Source organism: Hakea prostrata, chromosome 7 (assembly GCF_041222555.1).
Source record: "Hakea prostrata isolate BN-2017 chromosome 7, UWA_Hpros_2, whole genome shotgun sequence".
Taxonomy (NCBI): domain Eukaryota; kingdom Viridiplantae; phylum Streptophyta; class Magnoliopsida; order Proteales; family Proteaceae; genus Hakea; species Hakea prostrata.
In genome coordinates, this window is record NC_142606.1 from 54,267,556 (window position 1) to 54,292,864 (window position 25,309).

The following is a 25,309-nucleotide window of genomic DNA, read 5'->3' on the forward strand; positions in this document are numbered from 1 at the left end:
TATATCATGACTGTATATTCTCTTTTATATGATGATGTGTTGACTATGTATGTCATGACTGATCTGAAATTGTATCTAATTAGGTATGATTTGGGATTGAGAGGTGTCCTTTTGACACTTCTGTCCTTGGACATTATCGGAAATAGTATGGGATGTTTCTGGGGTTGTCCATCGACGCTTTCCCGAGTTATTGATTGTCATACCTAGGGCTGTCTAGCAGTGTGTGGCTAGGATGTCCCCGTTATATTAGACCCAAATCGGAAGGGTATTGAGACCGAACGACCCGTGGCAACAATGGGGATTCACAGGCGCTCAAGACCGGTAACCAACCCGTGAGAGGATGGGAATCACATTGTGGGGGCCATTTATTGGAGGGTTGCATATGGCTAGACTTGGGCTCATGGGTGCTCAAGACAGGTGAAATGATCCGTGAGGGGACATGAGAGCTTCCCGTTTACCATATGTAGATAACCAATAGGGTTGATGAGTTCGTAGTCCGGGACTATTAGGACTCTAGTGGAAAGGATACCGGAAAGGATCGCCCGGGGTGAAGAATGGAGGTATCTGGACCTGAGTTGATGTAACTGAGTAGATGACTAGCATTGGGCTAGGCTTTACCCTGACATGCGCCGGTACTTATGCCAAGTGGTTGTGAGAGAGAGTGTTGACTTAACCCCCTGCCATGGTTTGTCCTGAGGGATGCCGGACCCACTACCAACAGGAGCCGTATGCGTGACCTACCCAAAGAAGTACGGTGCTATGACTTAAAGCATGTCTGCCATAGAGACCAGCATACATAGAGTTTAGATGCATACATACATTATTTGTTTCATATTGCATTGCATCTTGTTATGGTTTGCTTTCATGTTATTTATGTTGTTATGGATTAACTACCTTACTGAGTTTCTTCGAAACTCATTCCTTTTGTACATTGTTTTGTTAGACTATTCTACAGGTACTGATTACTATGGCGAACAGTACGATGAAGCGCAAGCCGATGAAGCATACTACATGCAACGTGTTGGCAACAATCAAGATTACTCTGATGATCCCTCAGTTGATCAAGTTGCGTACTACGATTAAAGACAACGTGGAGGTGGGATTTCTCAAATGGATTGATGAAGTCCACTATTTTGAAGACGTCATCTATAGAATAGAAAACTCTTATGTTTAGTTATCTTTCTTAGTTCCTTTGATTTAGTTGTTAATTCTTTTAGACTTACATACTGCATTCCGTTGTATTTTGGTGGAGTGAGTTTCCGCCTCTCTCTCTTCTTTTGATATCTTTGGATATCTGGTATCATTTTCCGCTCTCTCATTATATTGTTTATTCACTTCTTGTTATGAACCTTATTTATAATAACCTTGATTATTTCCTATTTATGATTATGTTATTGTATATGTGGGACGATGATTTCCTCGATACTTGATCTTCGGGGCTGTGGATCACACTATCGGGTATGCCAGTTAGGGTACCGGCTGGGAGGTTATGACACAATGCCCTTCCGATTCGGGTCTGATACAACAAGGACATCCTAGCCACACATCTAGACAAGTCCTATGTATGTCATCCAATAATTCGGGAAAGTGTCGATGGGCATTTTCGGAGAACATCCCATACTATTCCCTCCGATGTCCAAGGATAGAAATGTCAAAAGGACATTCCCCAATCCCAAATCATACTTATCCAATCACTTTCTCAGTTTCATCATATCATACATACATGATACATCATCATATTGAAAGATACATCATAACATCACATGATCAAGTGTATAAGTAAATAACAAGAATGAATAGACATGATAAACAAGAGTAAATAAACATGATGCTACTATCACAAGGTGTCACATCCTCCCAGCCGGTACCCTAACTGGCATACCCGAGAGTGTGATCCACAGCCCCGAATATCAAGTATTGAGGAAATCATCCTCCCACATATACAATAACATAATCATAAACAAGAAATAATCAAGGTTTAATATTATAACAAATGATTAAAGTCAAGAAATGAATAATCAATATAATCAGAGTGCAAAAATATGATACCAGATGTAATCACATCAAAAGAAGTAGAGTGAGGCGGAAACTCACTCCACAAAATACAGCGGAACGCAGTATGTAAGTCTAAAAGAAATAACAACTAAATCAAAGGAACTAAGAAAGATAACTAAACATCAGAGTTTTCTATTCTATAGATGACGTCTTCAAAATAGTGGACTTCATCAATCCATTTGAGACGTTCCACATATACGTTGTCTTTAATCGTAGTACACAGCTTGATCAACTGAGGGATCATCAGAGTAATCTTGATTGTTGCCAACACCTTGCGTGAAGTACGCTTCATTGGCTTGCGCTTCATCGTACTGTTCGCCATAGTAATCAATACCTGTAGAATAGTCTAACAAAAACAATGTACAAAAGGAATGAGTTTCGAAGAAACTCAGTAAGGTAGTTAATCCGTAACAACATAAATAACATGGAAGCAAACCATAACAAGATGCAATGCAATATGAAACAAGTAATGTATGTATGCATCTAAACTCTATGTATGCTGGTCTCTATGGCAGACATGCTTTAAGTCATAACACCGTACTTCTTTGGGTAGGTCACGCATACGGCTCCTGTTGGTAGTGGGTCCGGCATCCCTCAGGACAAACCATGGCAGGGGGTTAATTTAACACTCTCTCTCACAACCATTTTGCATAAGTACCGGCGCATGTCAGGGTAAAGCCTAGCCCAATGCAAGTCATCTACTCAGTTACATCAACTCAGGTCCAGATACCTCCATTCTTCACCCCGGGCGATCCTTTCCGGTATCCTTTCCACTAGAGTCCTAATAGTCCCGGACTACGGACTCGTCAACCCTATTGGATATCCACATATGGTAAACGGGAAGCTCTCAAGTCCTCTCACGGATATAACTCACCGGTCTTAAGCGCCCATGAACCCAAGTCTAACCATATGCAACCCTCCAATACATGGCCCCCACAATGTGATTCCCGTCCTCTCACGAGTTGGTTACCGGTCTTGAGCGCCCGTGAATCCCCATTGCTGCCATGGGTCGTTTGGTCTCAATACCCTTCCGAATCGGGTCTGATATAACGGGGACATCCTAGCCAAACACTGCTAGACAGCCCTAGGTATGACAATCAATAACTCGGGAGAACGTCGATGGACAACCCCGGAAACATCCCATACTATTTCCGTTAATGTCCAAGGATAGAAGTGTCAAAAGGACACCTCTCAATCCCAAATCATACCTAATCAGATACAATCTTAGATCAGTCATGACATACACAGTCAACAGTTCATCATATACCAAAGAGAAAATAAAGTCATGATCTAATCATTAACAACATGATAATAAACAATTCATATAAGTATGAATAATGAAAAGATAACCTAAACAAGTGCTACTGTTCTCACAGTAGTAAATCAGAAGTAAAAGTATATAAACAGTAGTTAAACTCATAGTTTCATAAAGATAGAAACCAGAGAGTATGTGATCTATGTAGTTAAGGAGATAACTGTCCTTACCTTCTAACTCGTAAAGGAACTTAGAGAATCAAGTTAGACCTTGACTAAACCTGAGAAAAGAGTCTTAAACAAGTGTATACAATAAGTTAGGAAAGATACATAGAAGGAAAGATCACAATTCAATCAAAACAGACCAAGAAAGGGGTTGCTGTACCCATTGGTCGATCGATTGGTCATCGCCTTGATTGACCAATGAGTCGACCAACAGAGACAGTAGCCTTCAAGAATCAGAATTTTTAGAATATGAATTCGAATTTGGTGGTTCAAAAGGGTACAAAATAAGGGGAAAACTCTAATGGAAGCATCTAAGTCTATAGAGGACATCAAACAATTAGTCAACTCAAGTTTCCAGGTTACAACTTAGGAACCAGAAAGTTAACCTAATTAGGTTAAACATAGATCATGAAGGGAAAATATAGTATGATCAAGGGTAAGGAATTAAAGATTGATAGCCTACAATTCTAGTAAAGAAAATAAAGTGAGTGTCTTCTAACATGATCAAAATAGGGGTTCTTGATTTTACCCAAGAAACTAGGGTTTCACCCTTTTTGGCTCCCATGAAAAATGTTGAGATCACAGGAGGGAGGGAATTAATGATAGGCCAATTATAACAAGAGGAATTAAAGAATATTGAATTTAGATCAACCTCCACATTACCCATGAGGTTTCCCTCACATGGGGGGGGGGGTTTACCAAAAGGTTCTCCTGATGACCACACAAGGTTAGGGTTTCAAGGGTTAGGGTTTCCAGGATTCAACTGGCAAGGGTTGAGATCATGATGATGATCATAGATCTCAAGAACATGATGAGATCATGGAGTAGATGGTTGCAAGAATGCAGCATCATCTTCCTGATCTCAATCAAGAACAGATTAAAGAAAAGAAAATCAGAGATAGAGAGGAAAGAGACCATAAACATACCTTTGATGCAGGAGGATGAAGATTACTTGAGTTCTTGTGAGATATCAACCAATGATGCAAGGGAATTGATTAGAATAGGGTTCTAACTCGTTCCAGAGGCTTAGGAGGCAGATGAGGCAGATGAGGCAGAGTATTCCCGAGACTAAACTTAAATAGAGTAGCCATGACCTAAATTTCAAAAACAGAATCAATTGGTCGATTGATTGGTCGACTGGTCCAGTCGACCAATGAGTCGACCAATCAGAACAACAACTTCAAAACAGGGAATTGAAGGCTCAGATCAAGTCCAAACATCAAGGGGATTTGCACACACCTAAAGTGACATATCTAGTAGGTAGAAATGCCTTCTAATCAATACAGAGAGCACCCCAAGTCCATCAACTAATCCAATCTTCATCAGGGTGCAATTTCCATAGAAGGGACACTGACATGCACACTCAAGGATTCTACTCCAGCCATCAAGTCTTCTACTGAAATGGCCCAAAGCTGACTTCTTGCCTTACTTCGGGTTACTGGACCTACAAACAACAGGGTTTCCGGGTTAGGGTTAGGGCTGGGTTTCACACAAGGTAACTACAGTAGTCATATGATGTCCAAATGCAACCAATAAGCTAAGCCTACTAAGTTGTCAACATCAGTGTAATAATCACATAGTTTATGTTATATGGGTATAATCGTCCTTACCTTAAGTCGCGATGATGATAATCCAACAATATCAAAATAATGATCCAAAGATGGTATTAAGACCCTAGACAAACATAAATGAAAGATTATAAAAGAAATTGGGAAAATCGGAGGTCGAATGGGTCAAATCGGCGAAGCACACAATTCAAAAACCAATTGGTTGACTGACTTGGTCGACTAACCCAATTGACCAAGTGAACAATGTGGGGCTGAATAGTGATTTTTTATCCAAAACCTAGCTTCCGGGGCTCGGATCGATCCGAAACTTGGAGGGATTGATTATAACAGTATAAGAACACTATCTAACAAGTAATTAGCATCATCTAATGGTCTAAATTGGAATCCCCAAATTGAAATCCTGTGTTCTAAATACAAGAATCATAGCATCAATTGAAATAAAATGGAATTGCAATGGAAATGAAGGAATTAGCTAGGGGAATTGATATACAATGGATTAGGATCATATGCTAGCATAGAAATTAGACTTAGCATACTACATACTTTAGTTTAGGACAAGAGTACAAGAAGTAAAGAAGAGAATCATAGCAATGCATATGCAAGAATCAAAATGAGAGCATAGCATAGGTAGAATTGAAATGAAATCATGCATTAGCAAGGATTGAACACTTGGAGTGATGGTTGCAAGGTTGCAGCACCATCTCCAAGGTTACACAGCAAGAAGAAGAAGATAAAAGAGTAGAATAGAGAGCAAGAGAGAGGAATCATACCTTGTAGATGCAAATGGAGACAAGAGGCAATGATTGACAATGATTTGAATGGAATAATCTTCACCACTACCAAGGAAATGCTTTGAGAAGCTCTCCGCTCATTCTCAGCAAGCTAGGAATGTGAAATAGGGTTCAAAACTTGAGGCTCCCTTAAGTAGAGAAGAGAATATTCAAAAAGCATCTTTTTCTCGGATTTGGGCATCCTTTGGTCGATTGGGCCAGTCGACCAAGCATGGACAACATGCTTGATCCAAGGAAATGAAGGGCTAGATTGATCCGAATGGAGTTGGGTTTTCTCCTACAAGTCAATTAAGAAGTCTAGATTAGAGAAATACCTTCGAAACAAGACTAGAAGCGCACCAAGTACTTCAACTAAGCTTCCCCTCTTCTAGGTGCAGTTTCTCACTGAACACTGACAATGCATCCAAGTAAGGGGCATCATTGTCAATGTCCATGGGCTCTGAATCATACACCAAGTCTTCAACTATGAGGGCCCACAAGTCTCTTCTTCCACCACTTCGGGTCTTCGGACCTACAAACATCAAAGGATCTGGGTCAGGGTTAGGATAGGGCTGGGTTTCACACAACCTTCACACCTTATAATGGGACTACAGATCCCATGGTGCACATCATCCACTTCATTTCTATCATGACTATGTGCAGGGGAGGAGACCTCATCAAGTGCAGATGCTTTCCAACATCATTAACTGGACCTACCACCACGTGGTTCTTTAGGTTACCCAGGCATTCCATCCACAACTTTACTGAGCTAGGGTACACCTTTGTGGCCAAATTCAAAAGTGGGATTAAGAAGGACAAAACGGAAGACAACATACTGGCCCTTAAGCAGGGACATTCAAAGTCCATTAGAGAGTTCATTTCTCGCTTCAACAACATCTCCATCATGATCAAGGATCTTGATGACATGGTAGCTTTCACTGCCTTTAAGAGAATTGTGACCAGCGAAAAGTTGATCACCTCTGTTGTGGAAAAGAAGCTCAAGACTCTGGAGGAGTTGCTAGACTTGGGATATTAGATGGCTACGGTAGAAGAGGTTCTCAAAGCAAACCGAAGCCACTACAAAGAGCAAGACAAGCTTGTGAAACCCAGCCCTAACCTTGACCCGGAAACCTTGTTATTTGTAGGTCCGATGACCCGAAGTAAAGTAAGAAGTCAGCTTTGGGCCATCCCAGTAGAGGACTTGGTGTCTGGCTTTGAATCCATGAAGGTTGATGATGAGGTTCTATTTATGGAAACAGAATCCTGATGAAGATCTAATTAGTTGATGGACTTGGAGTGCTCTCTATCTTGGTTTGAAGGCATTTCTACCTACTAGGTAAGTCACTTGACTTGTGTGCAAAACCCCTTTAGGATTGGATTTGATCTGGACCATCAATTCCCTCGTTTTGGCCTTCTTTGTCGGCATTGGTCGACCGATTGGTCGATCGGGGCCGATCGACCAATCCACTCGACCAATGGGTGCTTGTCTTTGGCAATTAGGTTGATTCTTGCTCTATTTAAGTCTAACCTCGAGTCCACTTCGTATTTGCTGCCTCCAAACCCTCCGGAACGAACCAAAGACCTCTGCAAGTCATCTCTCTTGCATCCTTGGAGTTTTCTTGGCGGATCTTCGACGGAACTCTTCTTTTTGCATCAAAAGGTATGTCTACTCTCTCTTCTTCTCCTCCATCTTTGTTTTTCTTTCCTTTTTGAGTTGAGACAGTCGAAGAGATGCTGCATTCTCTGTTGCAAACATCTCTGAACATGTTCTCATGATCATCCTAAGGATTTAAGGCTAGAACAATGATCTTAACCATGATCATTGCAAGCTTTTGAAGGATTCATGATCAAACTATGATTTAATCTCTGTTAATCTTCTAATCTGAATTCCGATCTCTTTGGATCTTCTTTCATTGATCATGTTAGTGGTTAATAGTTGTGTTTTCTTTCCATGATCCATAATCCATAGAATTCTAGTTGTTCTCTTCTACCTTACTATGTGTTCTTCATGATGCATGATAGTACATATATGGTAGGTTTTATTTCCTTATTTAGATTTATGCTTCTAAGCCTTATTCCATGAAGACCTATGCATGTTTTCATGTTTTCATTACCGAAAGCAATGATCCATCCTCCTATAGTTCTTGTCCTTGTTTTCTATTTCAAAATTCATCAAGATCCATGTTTGATTTATTTATGGTAACTTTTTGTTTCCTAATTTGGATCTTGATACTTTGATTTGATTAGTGTTTTGAGGTCCCCTTTATGTTAGAATACTACGGATATAGTCTACCCCTTGATTAGTACCCTTTTGAACCACCAAATTCGGATTTCATATCTTAAAACTCTGATTTTATAAGCTCTATGCCTTGCATTGGTCGAGTCGATTGGTCGATTGGACCACTCGACCAATCCACTCGACCAATGAGTACAGCAACTCCGGAATTGGTCGTTTCGGATATTTTGATATATATTCTGCTAGGGATCTTTCCTAATATGTTGTATATACTTGTTTAGGACCTTCTTCTCAAGTTTGCCAAGATCTTACTTGATTTCTTAGGATTCTTTGCGAGTTATAAAAGGTAAGGATGGTTATTTTCCTTAATTACATAGATAGCATGAATCTAGTTTCTATATTTGAATATCATTAATATGTTTCCTAAATTAGATTCTTACAATGATATACTACTGTTGCATAACTTTGATTACAGTAGCATTACTTATTCATATTGAATTGATTCATGTATGATTTACTTACCAATGTTATACAAGTGATTGTAATTACTGATTTCTTTCCATATATGGAGTTACCATATATGTGATGATATGAATTGATGCATGTGTATGCTTACGTATGGTTTGGAAAGGAGAGGTGTCCTTTTGACACTTCTGTCCTTGGACTACTACGGGAATATTATGGGATATTTCCGGAGATGCCCTCTGGACACCTTCCTAAACTGTTGGATGACATATCTAGGATTGTCTAGTAGTGTTTGGCTAGGATGTCCTGTTATGTCAGACCCTAATCGGAGGGGTATTGAGACCGAACGACCCGTGGTAGCAATGGGGATTCATGGGCGCTCAAGACCGGTAACCAACCCGTGAGAGGACAGGAATCACATTGTGGGAGCCATTTATTGGTAGGGTTGCATATGGTTAGACTTGGGCTCACGGGCGCTTAAGACCGGTAACCAACCCGTGAGAGGACGTGAGAGCTTCCCGTTTACCATATGTGGATGATCAATAGGGTTGATGAGTCCGTAGTCCGAGTTGGTCGGTGCCATAGGATACGCCGACTCTAGTGTGAAGGATACCGGAAAGGATCGTCGGGGACGAGGAATGGAAGTATCTCGGATCGACTTGATGTAACCAAGTAGAAGACTTGCATTTTGGCTAGGTTTTACCCTGACATGCGCCAGTACTTATACCAAATGGTTGTGAGAGAGTGTGTTGACTTAACCCCCTGCCAAGGTTTGTCCTGAGGGATGAAGGACCCATTACCAATCGGCTGCTCAAGACCGGTGAAATGATCCGTGAGAGAATCCAAGATATCTTAAATGGTTGAGGATGTGAGTGGACTTTCCTAAAGAAGTACGGTGCTATGACTCAAAGCATGTCTGCCAATAGAGACCAGCATACATAGAGTTAGATTCATTCATTCATTGATTGTCTCATATCATATTGCATTTATGATTGTTCCGGAATCCTGCCATTTATGTTATTATGGATTTTAATCGCCTTCTCGAGTTTCTTTGAAACTCATTCCTTTATTGTACAATGTTGTTAGACTATCCTGCAGTGTACCGAGTACTATGACGGTTCCTATGAGGAAGCGCAAGGCGAAGAGACATATCTCCAGGAAGGTGATTGCGGTTACCACAATTACTCGAAGATCCCACGGGTGGTTATGCTCCATACGATGCTTAGTCCGACCATTGAGTGGAAGCGTCCTTGTGCTATTTATGAGATCTACACCTACAAGGATGTCGTCTACAAAGTGGAGAATAATTTAGTTACCCAATGTACTTGCTACTTTGGGATTAGCTTTTATCTAGTTTATTCTTTAGAGCTACTTTTCCAGTTGGATGTAAAGTGGGATTTTTGCTTCACTTTACTTATATCTGTTTGATACTCTGATTATGTCTATTATTCCGATTCGTTTATGATTCATTCTTTCATTATTGGATCTATGATTTATCTTCCGCACTCATGTTATGATTGTTCATGATTATGTTATTGTTTATGTGGGGGGGGGGTCACTTGGTTTCGGTTCTGGGGGGGGGGGGCACCCCCGGGGGGGGGGGGGGGGGGGGGGGGGGGGGGGGGGGGGGCCAAGGCGGGGGTGGGGAAGGGCCCGGAAACCAACTCTTGGGCCTGGGTGGCAAAGGGGGGGGGGGGGGGGGGGGGGGGGGGGGGGGGGGGGGGGGGGGGGGGGGGGGGGGGGGCGAATTCCCTTCTTTTAATTGTTGGTTTTGTTTTTGGTGTTGTGGGGGGGGGGGGGGGGAAGGGGGGAGGTTATTGAAAACCCCTGGAAGATTGCATGCACGCCCCCAAAATAGGAGTGACATGGCAAAGTACTGCCAATACCACAAAGACAGAGGGCATTATACTAATGAGTGCCGTATGTTGAAAGTGGAGATTGAAAAGCTGATCGGTAGAGGGCATCTAAATCAGCATGTGAAGGCCACTCACCATTGTGAGGCCTCACCTTCACTGAGAAGGCGCAACAGAATCCCTCCTCTGGGACGGATCGAGTCAAGGGGAAAAGCTCCTATATCGTCAAGGGACGAGGATCTTCCCAGAATCAATACAATATTTGGAAGGCCCACTCCCAGATCTGTAAGGCAAATGAAACAAGGAGCACGTGTCATAGGCACCATTGAGCCCACTGCAATGACACGTTTTGTTCAAAGTGAGCCAATCACTTTTGCCGAAAAGGAGCTAGTGGACGTTTATACTCCGCATGAAGATGCCATCGTGATCAAGGTTAGGTTGGGCAACCATATGATTTACAAGTCTTGGTCAATACTGGATCTTCAGCAGACATTTTGTCTCTGGATGCTTTCTGCATGCTCAAGATTGACCAAGAAGCACTCCAACCAACTATAGCCTTGCTATACGGCTTCGCAGGAAACTCTACCACTGTGGAGGAATATAGTTGGATCTGACTGTAGGGACTTTCCCCCTGCAAGTGACTTTACCCACCACGTTCATGGTTGTGCGTAACTTGTTGGCATATAACATCATCTTGGGCTGCCCCACATTGATGGCACTAGGCGCAGTAATCTCTCCTAGGCATATGATGTTGATGTTTCCCACATCCAAAGGAGTGGGAGTTTGCAAGACTGATCAGAAACAGTTTATGACATGTTACCTCAACTTCATCTGGAAGCAACCAGCAACTCCACTTGCAGGAATGGCTCTCACTGATGAAGTACTTGATGACATGGATGAGAGCCAAATGCAACGAGGGGAACCGGTTGAGAAGTTGCAAAAGTCCCTTTGAGCCTTGCACATCCAGAGCGGGAAACCAACATTGGTTCAGAGCAATCAGAGGACTTCATGGAGGAATTGACCTCCTCTTTGGCTCACAACGCAGATGTGTTTGCCTGGTCAGTAGTGTGAAATCCAGCCCTATCCTAACCCTGACCCCGACCTGGATCCTTTGATGTTTGTAGGTCCGAAGACCTGGAGTGGTGGAAGAAGAGACTTGTAGGCCCTCGTAGTTGAAGATTTGGTGTATGACTCAGAGCCTATGGATATTGATAGTGATGCCTCTTACTTGGATACACTGTCAGTGTTCGGTGAGAAACTGCACCTGGAAGAGGGGAAGCTTAGTTGAAGTACTTGATGCACTCCCGATCTTGTTTTGAAGGTATTTCTCTAATCTAGACTTGTTGATTGACTTGTAGGAGAAAACCCAACTCAATTTGGATTAGTCTGGCCTTCCATTTCCTTATCTGAAGTTGCTGTCATGGCTTAGTCGATTGGCCCAGTCGACCAGTCAGTCAACCAACAGATTATTAAATACGAAAAATCACAAATTTCTTGATTATTTTAAGCCTACTTATTGGGACCTCGTGAATAGAACCCTATTCTAATCATTTGGACTCCAGAGAACGAGAAGTGAGCTTCCCAAGGCTATCTCTTGGAGTTTGTGAAGATTCTTGGTCTCAATCATTGCATTTCATCTCCATTGCTTCCTCAAGGTATGATTTCTCTCTCTCATCTTCTATTCTACTCCTTCCTCTACTCTTTCTTGCTATTAAGACCATGACTAAAGTGCTGCAACCTTGCAAACACTTGGTCATGTGTTTCCCCTTTCATCTCCATTAGTTTCCTTCCATTCTTGCTATGCTATGCTTCCATTTCAATCACTAGCATTGCATTTCTATGATTCTTTTCATTCCAACTTCTCTTATTGATTTAAACTGATGTGTAGATGTATGCTAGGTCTGATTTATTATTGGTTTGTGATTCTAATCTAGTTCTTATCACTTCCTTAGCTAATTCCCCATCATTCCTTGCCATTGCAACAAATTCCAATTGAATTCTTGATGTTTAGCATATAAACATAGGGTTTCAATTTGGATATTCCTAATTGGACTATTAGATCATGTTAATACTTGTTGTATAGTGTTATTATACTGTTACAATCAATCCCTCCAAGTTTTGGATCGATCCGAGCCCCGGAAGATCGGTTTCAGACCAAAATCACTATCTTTGTCGTTGTTCATCTTGTTCATCTTGGTCGATCGAGTCGATCAACTAGGCGATCAAACGATTGAGAACAACAACTCTATCTTTGTTCGATTTGCTCCGTTTGATCTCCGATTTGATTGTTTCCTTCTCTAATGTTGCACATATATTGTCTAGGGTATAAGCACTGATTTGGGGACTATTCTAGTGATACTTGGTATTATTTTCGATTCGATTAATGTAAGGACGATTGTTGTCATAATTACATGAATTATGTGAATCTTGTCGCTATGTTTGAAATGTGGTAGATTTACTTTCCTTGTAATATTTTAGACATCTTGTGATTGCTGTATACACTTCATAACAGTAGTATCATGTTATATATCATTTTGAGTTACCATGCTTACTTATTTCAATAATGACATATGTGATCAGTTGTATTACATTGTATCTCTTTTTATGTGATGAAGTATAATTCATGTTTGATATGATGGAATTGAACATGTTGATTAAGTATGATTTGGGATTGGGGAATGTCCTTCTGACATTTCTATCCTTGGACATCGGAGGGAATAGTATGGGATGTTCTCTGAAGGTGCCCATTGACACTTTCCCGAATTATTGGATGACATACATAGGAATTGTCTAGATGTATGGCTAGGATGTCCTTGTTGTATCAGACCCGAATCATAAGGGTATTGAGACCGAACAACCCGTGGTAGTAGTGTGGTTTGATGGGCGCTCAAAACCGGTAACCAACCCGTGAGAGGACATAAATTGTACTACGGATACATGAAAGGGGCCATTTATTGGTAGGGTTGCAAATAGCTAGACTTGGGCTCACGGGTGCTCGAGACCGGTAACCAACCCATGAGAGCTTCCCATCTACTATTTGTGGATGACCAATAGGGTTGATGAGTCCATAGTCCAGGACTATGCTGACTCTAGTGTGAAGGATACCGAAAAAGGATCGTTGGGGGCGAGGAATGGACGTATTTGGATTTGACATGATATGATTGAGCAGATGACTTGCATTGGGATAGGCTTTACTGTGACATGCGCCAATACTTAGACCCAATGGTGGTGTAAGAGAGCAGTGAATTAAACCCCAGCTATGGATTGTTCCGAGGGATGCAGGACCCAATTCCCACCGGCTTGAGTGATTGAGACCTACCCAAAGAAGTATGATGCTATGACTTAAAGCATGTCTACCATAGAGACTAGCATATGTAGAGTTAGAATCATATTTGCATCATCTGTCTCATATCCTTTCGCATCATGTTACATTTTGTATCATATGACTTGTGTATTATGGAATAACTGCCTTGCTGAGTTCTTTTGAACTCATTCCTTTTTGTGTAATTGTTTTGTTAGATTTGTCTACAGGTACCGAAGAAGCTGATGGCTCATACCTCGAGGCGGACCAGGATCCCGCATACTACATTGAAGGTCTTGGCCATTATGAAAGTTATGGTGAAGGTGCCGAGGGTGATTACCCTCTGTACCAAGATTAGCCTGACCTTGGTGTGGGAGAGACCCTGCTTAGTTTTCTTCGTGTACACCTATGAGGACACATTGTATAAGACCGAGGAGACCTTAGCTTAGGATTTATGCTGTTCTTTTGGAACCTGGATCTATTACTAAATTTTCTTTGATATACTCCTTAAGTTTTGGATTTGTAACTTAACTTGATTTATCTACTTTCCGCTGCCATTGAGGGAGTGACTTGTGCTCACTCTCTCTCCTTTTGGATTATATATACTTTGGTATCATTTTATCCCGCACTTTGATTATCTTGTTTTTCTCTTATTCATGATTCTTTTATTATATGCTTTTACCTTGATTATTATTGTTCATGATTATGTTATCGTGTATGTGGGAGGCATGGTTGCTCGATACTTTATCCTTGGGACTGTGGATCACATACCCGGGTATGCCCAATGGGGTACCGGCTGGGTGGATGTGACAAGTAGAGAATATGCCAGGAATGACTAAAGTGTTGCTAAGCACCACTTATGGATCAACAAGGGGGCTGCCCCGGTGATTTAAAGGAGATGGAACTTCTCCACCGAGAAGCAACAGATGATTCAGATAGAAACTGAAAAGCTCGCCAAGTCTGGCTTCATTTCGCCTATTGAATGCCCTAAATGGTTAGCCAATGTAGTGATGGTAAAGAAGGCCACCGAAAAGTGGAGGATGTGTACAGACTACACAGACCTCAATAAAGCCTTCCCCAAAGATTGTTACCCATTGCCTCAGATTGAACTTCTCATTGACGCCACAGCAAGACATGGAGTGTTAAGCTTCATGGACACATATTTTGGTACAATCAGATCCTGATGGTACCTGAAGATGAGGTCCACACAGCCTTCATGACTAATCGAGAAAGCTACTACTACAAAGTAATGCCTTTTGGTCTAAAGAATGCTGGGGCCACTTACCAGCAAGCTATCAACAAGATCTTCTGCAAGAAAATTGGACAAAACATGGAGGTCTATGTAGACGATATCTTAAGTCAAAAGTATCTAGCAGAAGGATCACATAAGCGACTTATCGGAGGTCTTCAGTGTCCTCCGAGAACACAAGATGTGCTTGAATCTCAAGAAGTGCGCCTTTGGAGTTTCATCTGGAAAGTTCCTAGGATTCATGGTCTCACAAAGAGGCATTGAAGTGTATCCTGAGAAGATCAAGGCCATCATCAATATGCAGCCACCTTGCACTATAATGGAAATTTAGTGCTTGGCAAGAAGGGTAGCAACTTTGAGTTGCTTCTTAGCGAAATTTAGGGAACGCTGCCAGCCTTTCTTCATAGCGTTGAAAACTCTTAATGCCACTTCAGAGTTGGTTTGGACTGAAGAATGCCGAAGATATTTTGAAGAACTGAAGTTCAAGCTAAGTTCTTCTTCTATTCAGGTATGCCCTACTCCTGAAAAGGGACTTCTCATGTATCTAGCCACATCTTCTAAAGATGTGAGTTCACTATTAGTACAAGAGGAAAAAGGCATCTAGAAGCCTGTTTACTATGTTTCTCATGTCCTTCTAGATGTTGAAACTAGATATCCTGAAATTGAGAAGCTCACCTTAGTAGTGATGATATCCATTAAGAAGCTAAGGCCCTACTTCTAGGCCCATCTAGTAACAATTCTCACCAATGCACCCTTAAAAAAGATCCTTCATTGTCCAGACTTGGCAAGAAGTATGGTCACTTGGGCTATTGAGCTAAGTGAACATTAGGTTGACTTTCAGCCAAGAAATGCAATAAAGGGGCAGGTGTTAGCAGACTTTGTGGTTAAGTCTATTGTTGGGTGGAGTACAAGAGAAGATCGAGAGACACCTGCTAAAACGTGGATTCTTTTCATTGACGGAGCTAGTAACACCATGTGAAGTGGAGCGGCTCTAGTGCTAGAAAGTCCCAGTGGCATTGTTATCAACTATGCCTTATGCTTCACCTTCTTGGTGACGAATAATGTAGTTGAATATGAGGCATTATTGGCAGGACTCTGCTTAGCAGACTCTTTGTGTGTCAAATATTTGAACATACAAAGTGACTCTCAATTGATAGTGAGCCAAGTCAAGGGTGTCTATGAGGCTAGAGAAGAAAAAATGGTGCAATACCTTGCCAAGGAAAATGGGTTAAAGGCCAACTTCAATCATTGTGAGTTTATTCAAATCCCCAGGGAGGAAAATGTGAATGCTGACATCCTGGCCAAGCTGGCCTCTGCTGGCATTGAAGATATAGAAGCTTTAGTTTATCAAAAGATCCTTCACGAACCAAGTATTGACGCTTGGGAAATGATGGAGATTGAGGAAGCAAAACCTTCCTGGATGGATGAATTGGTTGTTTATTTGAAGTATGACCAACTTTTAGAGAATCTAGCTCACTCTCGCATTGTTAAGAGGAGAGCATCAAAGTTTACTTTGATAAAAAGAATCTTGTACAAGCATTCTGTGGAAGGGCCACTATTGAAGTGCGTAGGTCCTACAGGCGCCCAATATGCTTTGGCAGAAGTTCATGAAGGAATCTGTGGAGCTCACATGGGTGCAAGAGCATTGGCTTTCAAAATCTTGAGACAAGGTATCTTTTGGCCAACTATTGTGAAGGATGCTTGGGACTACGTTCACCATTGCGAACCGTGTCAACTTCACTCTTTAGTACAGAGGGGCCCGGCCCCTATAGTTCCCTTGATCTCAATTCTCAATCCAATACCTTTTGCCAGATGGGGAATGATCTCTTGGGACCATTTCCACCTACATCAGGGGGAAGAAAATTCTTGATGGTTGCCATTAACTACTTCACCAAGTGGGTAGAAGTTGAAGCAGTTGCAACCATAATAGAGAAGCAGATGGAGAAGTTCACCCTCAATAAAATCATATACAGATTTGGCTTGCCCAAGATACTATTGACTGACAATGGAACTAAATTTGATAACCCTACATTCAAGGAGTTTTTCCAGACTTATCATGTGACTTTAGAAGGGTTGTAGTTGTGTATCTCGAATGCAATGGCCAAGAAGAGGTTACCAATCGCACTTTGCTAGATGGCATCAAAAGATGGTTGGAGGAAAGTCACAAATAATGGGTAGAGGAGCTGCCTCACGTCCTTTGGGCTTATAGGACTTCATCAAGAATGCCAACGATGGAAACTCCCTTCAAATTGTCCTATGGCACTGAGGTGCTGGTTCCTGTAGAAGTGTTGGCAGGATCACTAAGATCAACACACTTTGACAAAGCAGCAAACGAAAAGGGGCTTCAGGAAAATTTGGAGTTCATTGATGAAGTCTGAGAAGTGGCTTTCTATCGAAATACGGCTTATCAGAAGAAAGTAGCCAAATACTAGAACTCCAGAGTTAGAAGTAAGACTTTTTGGCAAGGAGATTTGGTCCTCCGACAAGTTGATGTTTCAGCTCCAAGACAAAGGAATACGCTATCTCCTAGATGGGAAGGCCCCTACCTGGTGGTGCGTGAGCTCCAATCGGGAACATACAAGCTCAAAGACATGGAGACTGATAGATAACTTGTTCATGCATGGAATGTTGTGCACCTAAAGAAGTTCTACTAGTGAATGAGACATGTCGCTAAACAAGTAAGAATTACCAACTTGTATAAGCAACTAAGTACTTAGCTATTTCCTTGGTGATTTCTTGGGCCAATTGTATGTGCTTATCGGAGAGCACCTCCCGAGAACCAACACTTAGCCCTTTTTCAGAGGGTTGAAGTATATATTGACAACCTAGTGTTCCCGAGAGCCTACACTCAGCAATATTTTGTAAACAACAGAATGTGAACTCATTATGGATACAAAATTTGTTAAGAGATAAACCAAGAAATGTGAATCAAAATTTTTTTCATTGATAACGGACCCAAGGTACAGAGAGGGCCTTAGGGTCACACACCAAAAAAAAAAAAAAAAAAAAAAAAGGTATATGGTCCCACTAAATGAAGAGGTGAAGAAAAACAAATAAAGGATTCATCATTTAGTGGCAGCAGCATCAACCTCATCTTCAATAGTTACAATGGTAAAGCCTTTAGGATTGACCTATTGGAGAGGAGTCTGGTTGAGACCTTCTTCGAGATGAAGATGACCTTCTTCAAGATCTATGGTAGCTCCTGGATAAGGAGTTCTTGGAGTTGGCAATTGCATCCAGCTGAACACAGGGATTTCAACCTCTCACAATTGATGGCATCAAAAGGAGAATCTTTGTAGACTTCCCTCAAGGTCTCTTCTAGCAATCTATTCACCATTAAGGCAAAAGCTTCGTCCAAACCAAATTCATAGCCTAGAAGAGCTGCCTCTACAATTTCTAGTCTGTACTGCTTAGAAGCCTTGAATTCCCTTATGGTATCCTTCGCATAGGTAAAGGCACGCTCAGTCAACTATTGGACCTTCTCATGTGTCAACTTCAAATCCAAGGCCAGCTTTTCCTTCTTAGAGTCCAGCTTTGAGTAGAAGGTAGAAAGCTTATTGTTCTCCACCTGAAGCTTCGCCACGATGGCCTATGATGTCTCTTTATCAGCCCACAACTTAGCCAATTCAGCTTCCATCTTATCTCTATCCTTGATGGCAGCATCCTTGGTCATTGTAGCTTCGTTTTCTCTCCTTTTTTCTTCATCTCTGTCACATCCTACCAGCCGGTACCCTAACTGGCATACGCGATAGTGTGATCCACAGCCCTAAAGATCAAGTTTAGGAACGATCATATCCATTTCGCACAATAACATAATCAAAAGCAAGAACAAATCATAATGTTCAAGTAATTTATAATAAAAGTCAAGAAAGGATCTCAGAAGGATCACTATAGAATATCAGAGTGCGGAATAACAAGATACCAAATCAAAAGACAACTGTAGAGTATAGTGGAAATATACCCTACAAACACATGCGGAAGGTAGATCGAAATCTAAAAAAAGCTCTAAGCTAATACAAGTAAAGTAAAAGATAAGTCTAGAAGAAACAAAAGAAATCTAATCCACATCTTCAGTTAGCTCTTCTTGCTCTTCAATCTTATCTTCTTCACCTTGCGCTTCCTCGTACGGATCGTCAAAGAAATCCGAACCTATAGAGAAGTCTAACAATAGATTGTACAAAAAGGAATGAGTTTCAAAAGAAACTCAGTAAGGCAAGTTAACCCATAACAACATAAATAACATGCGGCAGAACATAACAAGATGCAATGCAATATGAAATAGATAATGTATATATGCATCTAACTCTATGTATGCTGGTCTCTATGGCAGACATGCTTTAAGTCATAGCACCGTACTTCTTTGGGTAGGTCACTCATACGGCTCCTGTTGGTAGTGGGTCCGGGCATCCCTCTCGGACAAACCATGGTAGGGGGTTAAGTCAACACACTCTCTCACAACCATTTGGCATAAGTACCGGCGCATGTCAGGGAAAAGCCTAGCCCAATGCAAGTCATCTAGTCAGTTACATCAAGTCAGGTCCAGATACTTCCATTCCTCCCCTCTCGGGATCCTTTCCGGTATCCTTTCCACTAGAGTCACGGATATTACTCACCGGACTCATCAACCCTATTGGTTATCCACATATGGTAAACGGGAAGCTCTCATGTCCTCTCATGGATACAACTCACCGGTCTCGAGCGCCCATGAGCCCAAGTCTAACCATATGCAACCCTCCAATAAATGGCCTCTTTCGAGTATCCACAATGTGATCCATGTCCTCTCACGGATTGGTTACCGGTCTTGAGCGCCCACGAATCCCCATTGCTACCAAGGGTCGTTCGGTCTCAATACCCTTCCGAATCGGGTCTGATATAATGGGGACATCCTAGCCCAACACTGCTAGACAGCCCTAGAATGACATCCATTGATTCGGGAAAGCGTCGATGGGCATCTTCGGAGAACATCCCATACTATTCCCTCCAATGTCCAAGGACAGAAGCGTCAAAAGGACACTTCCCAATCCCAAACCAAACTTAAACAAACACATTCAGATTAGTCATGACATACACAACCAGTAGTTCATCATATAAAAGAGAATGTAAAAGCAAAATCAGATTAAGCAGCAATAAGTAATTCATATAACATGAATAATGAAAAAGATGATATAAACAAGTGCTACTGTTCTCACAGTAGGAGATCAGAATTAAAGTACAACAACAGTAGGTAATCTCATAGTTTCACAAAGTAGAAACCAGAGACCAAGTAATCTATGTAGTTAAGGAAATAACTATCCTTACCTTGATTATCGCCGAAGATAATCCAAAGATCAAAGAGAGAGGCTCCAAACTTAGCAAATAAACCCCTAACAATCATAGATATAACATTAGGAAAGATGCCTAAAAGATCAGAGAGCAAACGAATCAAACTGAGCGAAAATTGAAGCTACTAACTTCATTGGTCGAGTGCCTTGGTCTACTGACCCAGTCGACCAAGCAGTCGACCAATCGAGTCATTACGGAATAGTGAAAACAATTTTGGCCATAACTTCTTCGTTTGAAGTCGGATTGATCCGAAATTCGAAGGGGAACTCCCTAGGATGTATTAGAATCATATGGGAAGATAAAATCATCAAGTCATGGTCAAAATATGGGTTCTTGATTTGACCCAAGAAACTAGGGTTTCAACCTTATGGTTCCCATAATAAGGTTATGATCACGGAATGAGAGGGAATGATTGTTATCAAGAAAATAACAAGAAATCATAGGAAATCTAGTTTAGGTTAATAAAAACATTGCCCATGAGGTTGATGACCAAGTACAACCTAACCCTAATGAAGACATGGGGGAGATCTTAGTCCGAAAATCGAACTCAAAAGGTCTATAACAAAGGGGTTAGGGTTTCATCATACATAACCGATGGCTCTCATGGAAAGGCTAGGGGTAATCAAGATTCACCCTAGGGAAAGAGAAACAAAGAATGCACAATCTGAAAAGGTGTTGGGAAGTTTCCAATCAGATAAAAGAACATTAGGGTCTCAGATATGGTTACCTCTCATAAGAGTTGGTTACCTCCCATGAGAGTTACCCATAATTAACTCTCACAAAAACAACCCAAGATAGATAAAGGAACATCTCATTAGTATTTCAAAATCAAGAATGGAATTAGGAAGGGTCTACCAATGAGAGAAAATAAGGTTCTCAATTAAAGTGAAAGGAAAGAAATTCTAATCATACGATTAGGGATTTACTAACAAGGATCCGTGTATCCCACGGAAAGACTAGGGAGGATAAAGATTCACCCTAGGCCAAAGAATTTACAATCAAGAAAGGTTTTGGGGAGGGTCCAATGAATTAACAAAAATAAAAGGGTTCCCAAATTGGTTAACCTCTCATGAGGGTTACCCAAGAATTTCCCCTCAAAATCTCTCCCTTTTGGCTAGGGTTGAGATCATGACGATGATCATAGATCTCAAAGGATGGAATGAGATCATGGAATAGATGGTTGCAAGGTTGCAACATCTTCTTCCTGATCTCAATCAAGAACAAGAACGAAGAAAGAATAATTTAGAAATCCTAATTAGGTTAAACATGGATCATGAAGAAAATATAGTATGATCAAGGATAAAGAATTAAAGATTGATAGGTTACAATTCTAGTAAGGGAAACACATTGATTGGAGGTTAACAAGATCAAACTAAGGGTTCTTGGTTTGATCCAAGAAGTTAGGGTTTCACCCTTTTTTTTTTTTTGGCTCCCATGAAAAAGGTTGAGAGCACCGGATGAAGGGAAGTAAATTGCTAGCCAATAAAACAAGAAAATATAGATGATCAAGGATAAGGAATTTAGATGATGATAGGTTACAATTTAGTAAAGAAAGCACATTGATTGGCTATTAACAGGGTCAATAACATATATCCAAGAAGTTAGGGTTTCACCCTTTTTGTCTCGCAGGAAAAGGTTGAGATCACAGAATGTAAGGGAATTAATGATTGGCCAATTAAAACAAGAAAATCATAGAAGGTCAAATTTAGATTAACATAAATATGACCCATGAGGTTTCCCTCACATGGGAGGTTACCAAAGGTTCTCCGGATGATCACACAAGGTTAGGGTTTCAAGATTAGGGTTTCAAGAATTCAACTGGCTGGGGTTGAGATCATGATGATGAATATAGATCTCAAGGAACAAGATGAGATCATGGAGTGGATGGTTGCAAGAGTGCAACATCTTCTTCTTGATCTCAACTAAGAACAAAATTAAAGAAAGAAAATCAGAGATAGAAGAAAGAGTGAGTATACACATACCTTTGCTGCAGGAGGATGAAGATTTCTTCAAGTCTTGTGAGAGATCACCAAGGAATGCAAGGGAATTGATTAGATTAGGGTTCTAACTTGTTCCAGAGGCTTAGGAGGCATAGGAGGCGATGTAATCCCAAGATTTGGACTTAAATAGAGCAGCCACGACCTAATTAGCAAAAACAGAACTCATTGGTCGATTGGATTGGTCTACTGGTCCAGTCGACCAATGAGTCGACCAATCAGGACAGCAAGGTTCAAATAGGGATTCGGAGGGCTATACAGGGTCAAATTGAGTGAGGTTTTTCTTGTACAAGTCAATAAAGAAGTCTAGTTTCCAGAAATATCTTAAGATAAAGCATGGGAGTTCATTAGGTCCACCAAATAGGCTCACCTTCTTTGATGCGCAAGCAGGATTTGTCAGACATAGTTCAGCAACTTCGAACAGAGATTTGGAGGGCTATATGGGGTCAAATTGAGTGGGGTTTTCTCCTACAAGTCCATCAAGAAGTCTAGTTTTGGGAAATATATTCAGATTTGGCACAGGAGTTCATTAGGTATTTCAACGAATTCACCCCTCTTCGGTGCGCAGATTCAAAACTAACACTGACAATGCTCTCAAGTGAGGGGCATCATCGACAATGTCCATGGGCTTGGGTTCTGACACAAAATCATCAACCAAAAGGGTCTACAAGCAACAAACTAAGATCAAATCAAGGTCCAACTTTAAGGTGTAACATTTAAACTAACCCTTCTTTACCCAAAACAGATAGGGTGCCCGGGCTAGGTTTGGGTTGGATTTCACATTCTCCCCCCCCCCTTAAAATAATTTCGTCCTCAAAATTGGGAGAGTACTTGGATTCAAAAAGGCAGGGGTACTTTGCTATTATCTTGGCTTCCTTCTCCCAAAGTCCACGGAAAACAAATAACAATAAGTCTTTTTGTAAGAAAACAAGGAGTAAATCTTACATGCTTTGAAATCAAATCGAAAGTATGATCATGGCTTCATGAAGATTTCACAAGGATCATAGCGAAGATTAATATGAAGATCATAAAACTTTAAGAATGAAAGGAGATTGTAGAAGAGATGGTTGCAAGGATCAATATGTTGCAAGGATGTAACATCTAGTTCATAATCTCAATCTCAAAGAATAAATCATAGCAAGAGTAGATCAATAAAACACAAGAGAGATTACTAATCTTTGATTGAAGAATAGGAGATGAAAAGCTTGAAGTCTTGAAACAATTAGAATGAATAACAAATCATGAAGATCACACTTGATTTCTCTTCGAAATCATCATGTGGAGAATTCACAAGGTTATAGAGTGTATGGAGATCCACTCTAGAACAGCAGGGATAGAAGGATCAGTCATGGGAATGATTTAAGATCATCCTCCTATCAAAGGGAATGTAAGGCACAAGAAGAAATCGTGGAGAGAATAAATCAGCTTTGGGATAAACTTCTACCAAACGAAACTAGGCAATTTGTACAGCAGAGAATAAATCGAACAATGCATATGGTATGTATGCATTTGGCACAGTAGCAAGGTTAGGGTTAGGTGGGATCTCACAATCTCTCTCCTTTCTATAATATTCATAGTTGGTGTGGACCTCGCTTAACCTCTTCTTCGTTCTCCCCAATTCGCTCTTGACTCTATCCATCTCCATGAAGGTGTCGTCATACTTGGCCTAAAGGGTGTTGGTCTTGTCAATTTGAAGTCCTAGGTCACATGTGACCCTGGAATTCTCATTGGCTAGTTTCCTACATCTCCTCATATGTGACTCCACCAAGCTAACAGAGGTGTACAAATGCATGTTGCACAGAGTAGTAGATGGATTAACAAAGTGGAACAAAGGAAAATTCAAAGGACTTATGAGAAAAAGGAAGGAGATTTTGAACTTACTGAGCCAACTGCGAATGGAGTTTTGAATGGGATAGATTTCTTTATCCTAGGGGCGATCGCATGCTCGATCCACTACTTTGACTTTATGACAATCTCCCATAACCTTGTCTCCTTCGAAGAGTTCCCACTGAGGAGTCAATCTTTGAGGCAAAAGGGGAGGGGTTCAGCATAGCATTTGCTGAGGCCACTGCAGCTATTGTCGGTGTTGAAGCTGTTGTAGTTGTTGTTGTTGTGGTTGCCATTGGTGGGGGGAATGATGCTCGTGGCACTTCGAAGAGTAGGGCCTTGGGTTTTTGAACTCGTCCCTGACACTACAGCAGTGGCATCTCCAGTGGCCTTTGCACTTATATCACCCCGGAAAGTGATTTCCCAGGGAAGAGAGGATGGAAGACCCAAAGAACCCTTGGATTGAGCAGTTGAAACCTTGGGCCCCTCAATTTGGATAACTTTCACTTTTCCCTTATTTGTTAGAGGTGAGAGCACTTGCGACTCTTTTGGGCCGCCATGTCATCACGCTAAGAAGTCACCTGTGAACTGATTTCTCGGAAAGCCTAAATGGGGGCCTCATTTTGTCCATTGGCAGCCTTGACAGCATCCTCCTTTGCTTCTCAAGTGATATCCTCCAGGGTCTTCAGTTTAGAATTAGGAGGAATCCTAGCAACAAGGCTTGGGAGCTCAGAGGCTGGGACAAATGATCCAGCACTCGTGTCCTTAACCTTCTCACTTTCCCTCCTTGAAGCCACTTGAGAATCCATGTAGTGCTGGAGGAGTTCTTCTCTATTGAGAGACATATTTGGTTTTGCAAAAGAGGGAAAAGAGTAATTCACTCAAACAGTCTAAGACAAAGAATAACATGCTGCCTTCATTACGGAGGATAAGAAAGGAAGAAGGTTGGGGACTCACCAACCATGACTTCCTAGAGGAGCAAAGGAGCTTTGAATTCCATCTCCCTACCATGGATTAGGACCCCTCCTTCCTTAAACAAAAAGCTCATAAAGGCCTTGCTCCCTCTTATTCAAGGGAGGTTTGACGTTCATCTTCTTGATGGTGCTCTTAAACAAGGTGGGCCATTCTAGGATGGCATAGTTATGTGGAATACAACAAATAATGAACCTGTCTTTCCATCTCTTATG

General features: G+C 41.3%; 1 protein-coding gene across 1 annotated transcript; it reads left to right on the plus strand.

The window, feature by feature from the left end:
* The first annotated feature begins 10,438 nt into the window (after nt 1-10,438).
* On the plus strand, nt 10,439-24,473 carry LOC149011393 (uncharacterized). Its single transcript, XM_089162647.1, has 7 exons — nt 10,439-10,858; nt 14,905-15,177; nt 15,308-15,484; nt 15,818-15,941; nt 16,044-16,687; nt 16,789-17,048; nt 24,296-24,473. The coding sequence occupies exons 1-7, from the start codon at nt 10,439-10,441 to the stop codon at nt 24,471-24,473; spliced, it is 2,076 nt and encodes a 691-aa protein (XP_089018773.1).
* The last annotated feature ends 836 nt before the right edge of the window (nt 24,474-25,309 follow it).